Genomic DNA, 13341 nt, shown 5'->3' with positions numbered 1-13341 from the left:
TAAAAATCAGGACACTGGATATTTCTCAGAGAGGAGCAGACATTTTCTTGCAAAGATTCCAGCTCATTTCAAGTTGTTACATGTGAGTATGTTTTCTATTCATCACATTGACTTTTTCTTTCAATGAGAATATTACAGTTTCTCTAAATAGCTTTGATGCAACACATCAGAAAATCATCCACACACTTCTTAAACGGACAACGAGGAGTTTTTTTTTGGTTCTAAAAAAGTCTCACATTAATGTGGATGAATCTACGTTACCCACACTTGTTAATGGGTCCATTTTCGATAAATATATAGTTTCATCTTTATAGTTATTTTTATATTATTATTTAGTGGTCGGCTCGCCCAGCAATTCCTACTTTCGGTTTTCGTGGAATCTGCCCAGCGGGTCATGAGAATAACGCCTCTGAATCGCCGTTTATGGTCGAAACTACAACGGTATCTGATCATCTTTGAACCTCTGACTTTCATTCTTGATGAATGAAATCATTCTTGGCAAAAGTTTTTGCTTTTTTTCCATCTTTCACCGTGCACGCGGAGGCTCATGGGAAATGTAGTGTGAAAACACTTCGCTTTCCAAAACTCCTTGTTGTCCCTTTAATGCAGTTCTGTGCAGATCAACACTTTAAAGAAGAAGTAAGCGGAATATTTGTGTTAATATAAGTCTTAAATAGTTGTATCTTCCGACGGCAATCACTTACATAGAGTGTTTGGTCCGAAACATGGGTCTGTCAGTCACTCTGCTCTGCTGTAAGCCGAGGAGAAAACTTCTTGTATACTTCCTTGTATCCTACAACCTTTATCCAATGAGGAGAGAGAACGGCATGAAGGGCTGTGTGTGCAGCCAAGGGATGCGCGTGAATGTGGTGACATAGGGACGAGGACCAATAGATCCATGACGAGGGCGGGGGCTGCTAACTCCATCGGCTGACAAGAAGTTAGCCAAAACCACCGGATCGCTTACTTCTGCTTTAATATACTAAAAGATCAATATTTACCTTCACAGTTGGGGTACATGTAGTTTCCTTTTTTTCCTTCATCCCAGTGGAAACTATGGTACTGTGGGAACTATTCCCCATTTCATTTCATTTCATTTCATTTTCCTTTATTTGTTCGAGAGGGACAGTGTACATTAATGAACATTTTAAAAGGATAAAATGTAAATGCACCCAATTATAGCCAATAGGCTAATTTCCGTTGGCAGTCCCCCTGCCGGATGGAGCATGGCAATGAGACCTATGATAAAGGTATACAAATTACATTAAGACAAATGGCACAATATCTACAACAGCAACATTACACTTTAGCCCCCACCCCTCCCACCCATACGCACATATGCACAAACACTATCCAATCCACAACCAGTAGCCTACTCCCTTTACCCCTCAACCACACAGTAATGTATACATCCCCCATTCAGACAGGGGAATATTCATATCGACAACAAGAACAACAAGTACATGTCAAATTACACTTAATTAATTAAGCCATGTACTACAGGGGATTCAGGGACTAATGTTCACAAATTTGGTTTTCTATTAACCATTTCTTTAGATTGGCTTTAAATGCACCGTATGAAATGGACTCTCTTATGTTTTGTGGTATTGTATTCCACTCTTTGCCTGCCCTACAGGAAAACACTGACTGACCAAATAAAGTTTTTCTAAATGGGATCTCGCAATCTCCTCTAGCCGCCCCTCTTGTACCACTTGTTGCAGGTGATCTGAATTGTATAAGGCTGCAGAGTGGAGGCGGAGCTAAACTGTGACGGATTTTGTATATAAGGCAGCAGTTTTTGAAGAAAACCAGATTGTTCCAGCTTAGAAGCCTATATTTTTTGAGGATTGTGCAATGATGGAAGGTTCTTGATTTTTTATCCAGGATTTTGAATGCTTGCTTGTATAATGATATTAATGGGTTTAAAGTAGTGGGGGTTGCAGTGCCCCAGGCGGGTAGACAATAGTTAATATGAGATAATATGAGAGAAAACATGTACATTTTCGCAGCTTCTGTAGACATATGATTTCTGAGGTGCCTGAAATTTCCAAGTGTGACTCTGAGAATATTGCTTACTTTTTTTACATGATGTTTAAAAGTGAGATTACTGTCCAACATAATACCTAGATATTTGTATTTGTTTACAATTTGGATTCTCTGTCCAGAAATAATAACATCAGGCTCGGTGTATGATTTTTTTGTTTTGGCAAAAAACATAGCAACAGTTTTGGATGAATTAAGTTGTAGATGGCAATTGTTCAGCCAGTTTGATACATTTACCATGACCTTTGTAAGCTGTGAAGCAGCATCAGAGTGGTCCTTACCTTTTACAAAAATCACGGTGTCATCTGCATACATAATAACCTCGCAGCCTTGGCAAACAGTTGGTAAATCATTGATATAAAGACTAAAAAGAATTGGACCCAAGATTGAACCTTGGGGGACACCTGTGATGAGATCTTTAAAAGTAGATTTTGTATTTTGTATTTTAACACACTGGGATCGGGTAGTGAGGTATGATTTAAACCAGTTGGACGTAAACTGAGAAAAATTAAATTGATGAAATTTAGACTGAAGGATATTATGGTTAACAGTATCGAAGGCTTTTCGAAGATCTAAAAAAACTGCACCAACCACACCCCCTCTGTCCATTAGAGACTTGACCCTTTCGATTAAATAGACAGTTGCCGTCTCTGTTGAGTGGTGGGCTCTAAAGCCATGTTGCATGGGATGAAGGAGCTGGCTGAGGTTGAGATGAGAAATTAGTTGGTCTGCTGCTAATTTTTCTATAACCTTGGACATGACAGGGAGGATGCTTATGGGTCTGTAGTTTGAAACTGAGTGGGGGTCGGCACCTTTAAAAATGGGGACAACAGCCAGTATTCTGGGAAACTCCCCTGGCCCTGGGTGAATGAGATATTCACAATGTGGGTAATGGGTTTGGTCAGCGAAGGGGCTAGATCCTTTATCATAGATGAGTCCATTTCATACACATCCTTTGACCACTTAGGTTTTAGTGAGTCAATCACCTTTTCAACTTGAGTTTCAGATACTCTTTCAAGACAAAAGATAGGCCCAGTCGGCTTTGGTGCCTTGGCATTATATTGCTGGAGTAGGGGAAAACTATTAGAGATGGCAGCTACGGATTTGATGAAGTAGTGATTGAAAGCTTCAACTACTTCTGTCTTCTCATTTGTTAGAGTGTCATTAATCCTCAGTTCAATTTGTTTTTTAGCATTATTTTGTCCGGTTAATTTCTTAATTTGCTGCCATATCATTTTGGAGTTTCCTTTATTATTTACTATTATTTCCAGAAAGTAGTTTGCCTTGGCTTTCCTAAGTTCTCTTGTCACATTATTTCTTAATGATGTAAATGTGTGCCTATCTGTTGTGAGTTTGGATTTCACTGATATTTTTAGGGCTTGATCACGTTCTTTCATCATTTGAAACAGAGTATCATTTATCCAGGGCAAGGAGGCTCTTTTATTTTTATTTCTAAACTTCTTTGAGAAGTCTTTAATACGTTTATGTAGTTCATCAGTAAGGTACTGGCTGGTGTAGTCCAGATTATCTGATTTCATTAGATCATCCCACTTAATACTCTGCACAGTGTTTTTAAAATCTTCCTTTTTATTCTTTGGTATCTTCATGGAGTCCGTGCTCTGGTCCATGTTAGAACATTTCTTTCCATTTACTTTTCTAGCCATTAAAATTAAATTATGATCAGAAAGTCCAGTTATAAGGTTATAAGATTTGATTATTCTATCTGACATGTTACTAAAAATTAAATCAATCTGCGTGCTGGATGAGTTGGTGATTCTGGTTGGTCCATCAATTATTTGTGTTAAATTAAAACTGTCTGTTACTTGTTTAAGTTGCTTTCGTGCAGATTTATCTTCCCAATTCACATTCACATCTCCTAATACTATCACCTCTCTGTTAAAGTCACATTGTTGCAATAGTTTTCTAAACTTTTCATAAAAGCTGACATTTGATGAGGGCGGACGATAAATGACAATTAGTGTAAAGGACATTTCTGGTGAAAGTACAATGTTTAGACCCAGGTATTCTAGTTCACAGTTTTCAAGTTCAATTACATTGCATCTAATTGTGTCCTTTATATAACACATAACACCCCCACCTTTTCCATATTTACGATCGTTCCTAAAAATGTTAAAACCGGGCACATTTATAGCCGCGTGCGGCGAGTTTTCATTCAACCATGATTCAGATATGGCCAAGAAGTCCAGATTTGATTCTTGTAGGAGATGCTGAATTTGTTCACATTTAGAGAGAATACTTCTGATATTTATGTGACCACCTAACAGTCCTTTGGGTTTACTACGTGCGTCCCAGATTAATCTAGAGTTGTTTACAGTTTTGAAAAATTTCCATTTCCGATGTTTGTTTATCGCTTTATTGATGCGCCGATTAGATCTAATTGCGCGTATTACTCCAGTCGTCAGCTTCCCACGATTAACGAGATCCTCCAGATGTCGAGTCGTTTCAGTCGCCGTCAGTCCAGGATCGCTCCCTGGCCCTCCAGTCGCCCCGTTCGCCACCACACCAGCCGCCGCCTCCCTGGAACCTGTCCCCGAGTACCCAGCCTCCGCACCCCGTAGCCAGTCTCCAGCAGTACGCCCACTCCCGTCTCCTCTCCCGTCAGCCACAGTCAGTCTCGTCACGTCTCCCACAGTCGTAGGACCAGCAGAGATATCCGCATTAGTTAAAGTGCCAGCAAACTCCATGGATGTACCCCAATCCACCGTGCTTACCTGAGGAATCACAGCGGTGCTCCTGTCGGTGTTTTCGGTATGTCTGCGCAGGTCGCCATGTTCGTTACTCGTTTCCCATGTGGGAAACGGGCCGGGGCACTGGTGTATATCCCCGGACATCAGAAGGCAGATGGCAATTATAGCTGCGTCAATATTTGTGCGTTTGGATGCGGTTCTGATATTTATATTACCGTGACGGTGACGCTTCGGGGCTGCGTGCCAGCTTGGATACAGAAAGGTGGACAGCAACGTAAGACTGCCATACCCAAAATGTTTGAGGCTGACTTTATTCCGTTCGTGAGAGAAACACTCATTAAAATTAGGTCCAGAGTCGACAAGTTTAGGCCCTGTATCTAAAAACTTTAAAACAAGGCAATAAATTAAAAGTGCCAGGCGTACACCTGAGCCTCCCGCACCTGAGCCCCCTGCTGCGGCCATCTTGGCCTGTCAAGGCGTGCATTAACTGGTTGACTGGATCTACTTCTACTCCTGCCTGTGAAAGTAAAGTAGTTTTAAATTCTTGCCGGTACTATTACCAAAAGTTATTTTTCTCTGCATTATTGTTATTATTACTGATTTTCATTGGGACATTTTGCAACAAACGTTAAACGTGGTACACGTTTCGAAGGCTGGGTCAGGGGTAGACAATAAAGGAAATTTTGAAGATCGCTGGCCCCACCATTCTAACCACTGGTCCAGGACAATGTCAGGTAGCCTATTGATCCCCATAATAAATAAAAAAGAACATATCCTAGCCTGCAAAACAGCCTGCGGTCTCGCCACGAGGCTGGAGCTTTCTTATATATCGATACCAATAGTAAATTTCCACGATTCTCGATACTTATACTATAACACGATTTAATTAGAAGAAAAAAACATGTGCTTCTAAATTGGCTACTTGATTTAATAAATAAATAAATAACAGTTTCTTGTATTTAAGCTCTAGCCTACTGTGGTTTATCAATGAAGTAAAAACAGAGTTAAAATGGTAAATATGCCCCAACACAAACGGAAAGTCATGTAGTCATTACTTTTATCTTCCAGTAGTTCAATGATACAACTGTTGCTGTCATTCATTCACTTTAGGCTGTTTCCACAGACTGGTGCAAAACTGACTTATTGTTTCATTTTTCAGCTCAGTTTTGTTTTGACACACGTTTGTTTTTTCTCTGCTTCAAACCATCATGGATGTAGCCTACTATGGTCTAAACCACCGCTGTGGCGCACACCGAGCAGCTGGAGCCGCGTTCACATAAACAGACCGCGAGCTCGACTGTAGCCGCACCGAGACCGAGCGCGTGCTCTGGCCCGCGTGTAACATCCGCGTCGGTCCCGACAGGACTCTCCACGACGCGCTGAGGGCAAAGTTTCACGGTACCGGAAAAAAAGGTTCAGTCTTCAATCAGCAGCAGTGAGCGAGCGGCGCGCGTTCCGCTGCTTGCAGGTGGTGTCACGTTCCAGGGCACAGCGCTGCTGCGCACAGAAAGTAGATCATGTCTCTGTCTTTGATCGGGTCGGGATCTCGTAACACTATGTGTTATAATAATAACCGAGACAATTTCACAGAAATCATTTCAAACCACAGGGAATTCATGTGAAATTAGATTTATTAAATTTTTTACTTTATTTTTTTTATCTCTCTCATGATCTTCCTGGTACTGCGTACCGCCTCTGAATCTTTTAGTGGTACGCAGTACCGGACCGTACCGGCTTACTTTCACCCCAATGAGATGTGTGTTTAATTCTGAACACACATGCAGCCATTTATGGAACCTTTAGATACAAAAGCAGCAAGGAGGCCATACATGTTATATATTGTAGGTCCGTGGGAAACTTTGATAAGCAGCTAGTCACAGTGCAGAACATTTCCCATCTCAACATATTATACTTTTGAACAAATGATCTGTATCATATTGGTTTGGCAATATCAGTGGAATTGCATTTCACTTTTAATGCAATTTTCACAACACTAAATTATCTATGCTTAAGGCTCTACAACAATTGTTCATGTGTATCAGATCCTACAAAGTGTGTTAATAACTTCAACATTATGTTGATAACAACCCGACGGACTTCAGGGAAAGAGCTTAGAGTAAACAATTGTCAAAAAGTGGACCATAATTAGACCTGTAACTTGTTATTAAACACCAATGCGATGCTGGAACAGAATAGAGTTATTTTTCTGTCACACATCATTGTATGGAAATGTGTGTGTCTGTGTGTGTGGGTGTCAGACTTAGTCAGATGGTAAAAACATCAAGACAATGAGAAAACATTTCACTGTGATAAAAGTCTGTACCAACAAAATTTAAAAATCTTATTTGTGGACTGTTAGGGACTGTTAGTCCCTGGTTCGAAACCCGCATCGGGCGGCCCTTTCCTGCATGTCATTCCCCCTCTCTCTGCCTCCCCATTTCCTGTCTCTCTCAACTGTACTATCTAAAAAGGCAATAAAAGCCAAAATACAATTACTTTTAAAAAATTGCATCATGATCACAGACATATTTACATAATTTAGTCATATTTGTTCAAACTTATGGATTTTTGCTTTCCAGGCTAAAGCTCATCATCATTCATACTTCTTTTTACTGTGTCTTCTTTTCAGTGAAATCAGAGATGGACTCTACAAAGCTTTTGATTTTCATCTTCATTGGTAAGAGTTATGATTCCTTGAATTTAGTGTTGATGCTATTGGTTTCCAGTTCATTTGCTCTATCACACAGCTGAGAAGCTGAGGTCTCAGGTGTGTGTGTGTGTATTTGATTTGGCTAAATTGTCTTTTCTTCCTCCCTCTGGTAACACAGTAAGATGAGACATTTTCTATTGTAAAACTAAATGAAAAGCCTTGAGACAGTATTCAGATCAACTGTTACCGACATGACTCTTGTAGTTTACAACTAAATATGTTCTCTATCATCAAACCCTAGGATTTGACCTCACTTCCTGCTCTGACACCTACATTCGAGAGTACCACTATGTCACACAGTCACTGACCTGGACCGAGGCTCAGAAATACTGCAGAGAGAAATACTCTGATCTGGCAACCTTTGAGAGTGCAGAGGACTTCAGCAGGTTAAACAGACCAAGTGGGGACAACTCATCGATATGGATTGGACTGACTAAAGACCAACAATCCTGGAAGATAGGAGCAGAAGCAGAAACTGGTTACCACAATTTTGTGTATGAAGGAAATTCTGGAACATGTGGGTGTATGTACAACAGTCAATACCTGTATGATCACACATGTTCCCATCACTATTTTTTTTGCGGTAAGAAAAAAGATTTAAAGAAAACCAGGCTGAAAAAGAAGTGTATAACTGTGCTCTGTGATGGAGAGTTGCAAGTCTGTTTGGGTGTGGTCTGCAGTATGCTATATAGCTGTTGCTACAGTATCTCACACGCTATGAGATAATAACGGAACGTTACGAGACAGAGTTGTTTTCCAGGTAAATTCATGCAAAACCACTGATGCATGTTCCTGTCTCCTAATGTTGTGTTATTATCTCATAGCGTGGTGAATGTGCAGGTCACAACTTGTCCACCAGAGTGTTTTGGAGTTGATGGATTGTGTATTTGATGAGTTTGATGAGGGAAACCAAGAAATCCCATTAGCCTCCGTAGTGTAGCTCTGAGCAGCTCGTGGCTCTGCTCCGCCGTTCTAAAAATAGCTTGCACCGACATTTAAAGGTAACTTTAAAGGTAACCAGCTGTTAGCAGCCGTTAGCCGCAGGCAGCAGCCGGTGCTGATTGGGCGGGGAGCTGGTGGCTCGTGAAGAAAGCTGCCTCCAAACGTTGTCACTCTGACATTTTTACTACAAAATACACCAAATTGAAATATTTTGACTAAAATGTCAACACTACTTCATACCCAAATATATTTGTTTTCAGCAGATTGGGAGACAGGGTTTAGTTACTCTTTAACTAACCCTGACAAGAACCAGAACCAGAATCTAACACTACAACCAAGTCTTAACATCCAAATAGCAGCTTCTACCCATGTGGAGCTAAATTATTTTAGTGATTCATGTATCAAATCCACATTACTTAGAATGTTCAGGAACTTGCACTAATGAGTAAATATTTGTAATTATCTTGTCAAACCTTGGATATTTAGTGGAAAATTAGCTGTATAAAGATGATGACTAGCCTACATGATGTTTCTCTGCAATGATAGAATCAGATGCATTATATTAGTCATCAGCACTGTGCAGTATAAATGCACAGGTTGGGAATTATTAAATGGTTCATACAGCATTAGTTTTAGATTTAAACAAGTTGTATAGGTCAGACAAAAGCGCTTCACTTTCTGAAATATTATGTTATGTTATGATTTGACAGCGCTGTATTAAGTGACTTGACATAATTCAAATTACATGTTTGTTTGTTTTTATTTAAAGCTTCTTTCCCACACCTACTACAGTACAAGAATTATTAAGTATTATAACAAAATAAATCCTAAGCACAAATAAACAACAAACCAAACAGTTTATATTGTTATATACTACGTTTTTATTATGTCATGCATTCTATTTTCATAATTTATCTGACTGCATCCATTGGTGATGTGAGTTGTTTCTGCAGTTTATTAGTGTAACACGTTTTCTCAGTGTTACAAATGTTTTTTTTTCTCTTGTCATTTTCTTCTATTTTTGCCTCTGACACAGTATTAACACAGTTTTATTTTTTTTTCTTCAGAGCTAATGCTGTGAAACTTCTCACACTGACTTTACTTTTCCTCTGTTGCAGAATCAAATCTTCCAGGCCAGAGAAACTATACTTTGATTACCAATCCACTGAATTGGACAGAGGCCCAGACTTATTGTAGAACACACCACACAGACCTGGCTACGATCGAGAACGCTCACGAAGACGCAGAGTTGAAATCACTGATGACCACAAACTCTTATGCATGGATTGGCTTGTACAGAGTACCATGGTGGTGGTCTGACAACAGATAACATAACCCAGCATTGTGTGGCTGAAGACTCAGCCCATGCTTGGCATGATGAGCCCTGTGAAAGGAGACTTTCCTTTTTGTGCTATAAAGGTGAACATACGTATATCAATATCAATATCATGCCTTTCTTTGTTTTCTTACAAGGGAGTAACGTTTCCCTCCTTTTTTGTGGATATGTGTTTGTTGAACTCTCCAGACCCAACAGAGAAGAAGACGACAGAGAAGAAGACGACCATGGTGAGGATGAAGATTCAGACCTTTGCTGACCTTTCAGATCCAGCTACTCATGCCCAGATTCTCCAGCAGGTAAAACTCCCTCCTGTTCCTGCACAACTAAATCTCAGCCATCACAACTTCTGTTTATCTATAATAATGTTTATGATGTGCAATATGTCAAACACTACATTAATACATGGATCATAATGATACTAGTAATATTTTCTGAAGCTAAACATGTTTGTATCATTGTTCTTCTAACGTTGTCTTTATTCCCTCTCAGCTCAGTGAAAGGTTCAAGGCTTTACACGGTGACGTTAAACTGAGGTGGGTGACTCAACCCACAAAACAAGAGGAAGACGATGATGAAGACAAAGAAACATGTAACTGAATGTTTTTAAACCAGCTACAAAGACACTGTATTGATAGCTTTCATGTGACGTCACGGCCCGTGTGGAACGCCCCCCTGGCGGTCAAAACAATCCACTTCCCCGCTGTCCGCGGCTTAGGACAAGGCAGAAAAACACACACTGCTGCTTCAAAAATACCGGTGTTATGGCCCAACTGGTGTCTGATTTAACTGGTTACCGTACCGAACAACAGCTGTGCTGCACTTCCGTCCGCAGATTTGTCACAAATTCACAAATCAAGCCGCAGTTCACATGTTACTGCAGCCATATGCTTCTGTGAGTGAACCTGTTCCGCCAATCTACAGACAGTCAGCGCCACACTACTCTCACTCTGCACAACACTGCACACTATGACAAAGCCTGTCATGTTAAAGTTACGAACTAATGGAAAACACTCTGAAAATACGCTAAACAACACCGGTCATCGTCCTTGCCGCGCCGCGGTCGGTCCCGACCCCCGTTACCGTGTCGCTGCCGCCGTGGGCGGTACTGTTGCCGTGTCCGTTGGCGGACGGTCCCGCCGGGTTACCATCGCCGCTGCCGCCGCCGGTCCCGCTGCTATCGGACCGCCGTCATCGTTGCCGTCCTTCCCCCCGGTGCAAAGCTCCGGACGGAAGGGGGGGGCAGTCACCGTGCAGCCCAGCTAAGGGCTTTGGTTTGTGGGTGAGAGGAGCAGGGAGCCTGGGCTCAGTGGGCTGGAGCTCAGACTGTGGAGCTCAGCGGAGCTGCGGTACCAGGACGGTGTTCCCACACAGGAAAGTTACAGGTACATTTCTACCACTTCAATGAGTTCAGAAACATTATTTTAAGATCAAAAAACTACAAAATGGGGCTTTTAATCAGAAACCAGTTCAGCCATAACACCGGAAATATTGGTTACAAGCGGTGGAGGATGATGGATTCTCCACCAGGTAAATGTAAACATCGCCCAACTCCAGCTTCGGCAGGGAACTGGTCATCTTAAACAGCTCGTATACAGCAGCTGGTGTTGAATATGGGTCACAAGTGCCCAAAACTTCAAAGTTGTTTTTATATCTTTCTTTCTCGGCTGCTGGCAGATGATTTAAGTCATTACTCGGTTGTTTGTCCATAGAAAGTCCATTGCGGGGCCATTTTGGAATGTTGCTTTTGACCGCCAGGTCCCTGGGAAGTGACGTCACTGAAAGCTATCAATTGGCTAATGTTGGCTAGCAGGTATTCCTGGCTTACACATGTCCAAAACACTGTTGTCCTTAAAAATCCACTCGAAGTCCAGGTGATGTTAGAAAAAAGATTTATTCCACAAGTGTCACTCAAGTATCCATAAACTTGGCTTTCTAAACAAAACAGGACGGGACACGGTAAAAAACCGTGTGTCTCCACTGCTAGCCTGGAGTTCACTACTCAGGTCAATGACCTCACTTCCTAGCGTCCGAGGCTGCCGACTCTTAAAGCTACAGTACCGCCAGCATTAAATTTAAAGGAAATAGCCCATTCTAGACAGAAAAGATTAACAAATAGCAATATTCAATTAAACTCACTCATCGACGACTATTAGATCAATATATAAACTTCAGATCCAAAGTTACAGTACAAAATATAGGTAAATTACATAAGGAGAAATAAGAACTCAGCAAGCCCATTCTTGCCTCATACAGACAGAATGCAGGAAACCAAAATGAATGTAGTTAGATGAAATCTACTGGATCACATACTCTCATACTATCATTAGACTCAGTGTGAAACAAATCATGTTGTAATCTTCCTTTACCTTCTAGTAAAGAATCATGTTGACAGTCACTAAGAGCAGGCTGAAAACCAGTGTTTTGCTGCCCTCTGTGGTGGAAGCTTTCATGTCAGCATCATGGTGAGTGTGGCCCATAGACTGTAAAAAGAATGGACGTAGCGTCCGTGACGTCACCCATTGGTTTTGGTGAGTCTGTTTTGTGCCGCTACTACGGGGGTTTGAACCGCGCCATGTTGGATTTGACTTTCCATATTTGGAGCGGTGCGGCCGTTAGCCGGCCGAGGACCCGCCCACTGGCCTCGAAGCAGCGGTCCTGTCACTCAACGTTTCCGCGCCCTAATTGGCCAGAATTTTAACCTAATAACAGTAAAACGGTAGAGTTTTAAAAAAATTCACCCCCCTCAGAGTGTGTGCGGGGGTAGAAACTATCGGTTGAGACCAAAAAACGTAATGGTACCAGGCTTTTAACATGTTTATTGAGGACCTAAAGTCGGCTATTTTAACATGGGGGTCTATGGAGAATGCTCCCTTCCGGTACCAGCCCCCAGAGGAAGCCGGGGGGATTGCAGTTTTTTGAACGCGGAAGTGAGCTTCACTTCTCAGACCGACAACTGCCCCCTTGGTGTGGCCACAAACATGTTGTGCTGCACCTGTAGCTCCACCCAACAATGATGTCACAGGGTATTTGAAGACACTTGTATGTCACTGCAGCAGGTGAGAAGGTAAACCACTGGACTTTCAGCAAAGACAACATCTGGTGTTAGTTTTTAATGATCCATTTCTTCAGTGTTTTATGTGTAAATATTGATGTTTTAATCACTGATTCTGCTTTTATTTAACGTGAATGATAATAGCATTGGCTCAAGGAAAAACTCAAAGGGGTTTAACTTCAGGAGATCTTTGTGTTATAAACTGTTTATTTTTTATTTTTGCTTGCTTGTTATTATTGATAAAAGTTGTTTGTCTATGACAGATGCCAATCTGTGATATAACCAAATGATCTACTCTGTAACTGGTTTCCTGCCATTGTCTTCTCAATAAAGTCAGTGTGCAGTGCACAGTTTGCTAATAATCTCTTCTTGTGTCTAATGATCTCTTCTCGTGTTTTAGACTCAATTAAAAAGCCAAAAGCTGTGAATTATTAAAGGACAATTCCAGGCGAATTCAACTCGGGGGTGTATTTTCATATCAATTTAGGTCTAAAAGAATGAATCTGAAGATTTTCAGTTTAATCGCTCTTGTTTTGCGGTAGTTGCG

General features: G+C 41.2%; 1 protein-coding gene across 1 annotated transcript; it reads left to right on the top strand.

The window, feature by feature from the left end:
* The first annotated feature begins 7391 nt into the window (after window positions 1-7391).
* On the top strand, window positions 7392-10339 carry LOC146971565 (uncharacterized). Its single transcript, XM_085802425.1, has 5 exons — window positions 7392-7428; window positions 7703-7939; window positions 9522-9718; window positions 9961-10038; window positions 10232-10339. The coding sequence occupies exons 1-5, from the start codon at window positions 7392-7394 to the stop codon at window positions 10337-10339; spliced, it is 657 nt and encodes a 218-aa protein (XP_085658551.1).
* The last annotated feature ends 3002 nt before the right edge of the window (window positions 10340-13341 follow it).

This window comes from Trachurus japonicus, chromosome 16 (assembly GCF_045865225.1).
Source record: "Trachurus japonicus isolate A0001 chromosome 16, Traja_1.0".
NCBI lineage: Eukaryota > Metazoa > Chordata > Actinopteri > Carangiformes > Carangidae > Trachurus > Trachurus japonicus.
The sequence above is the reverse complement of the archived record's forward strand: the minus strand, read 5'-3'. Positions and strand labels throughout refer to the sequence as shown.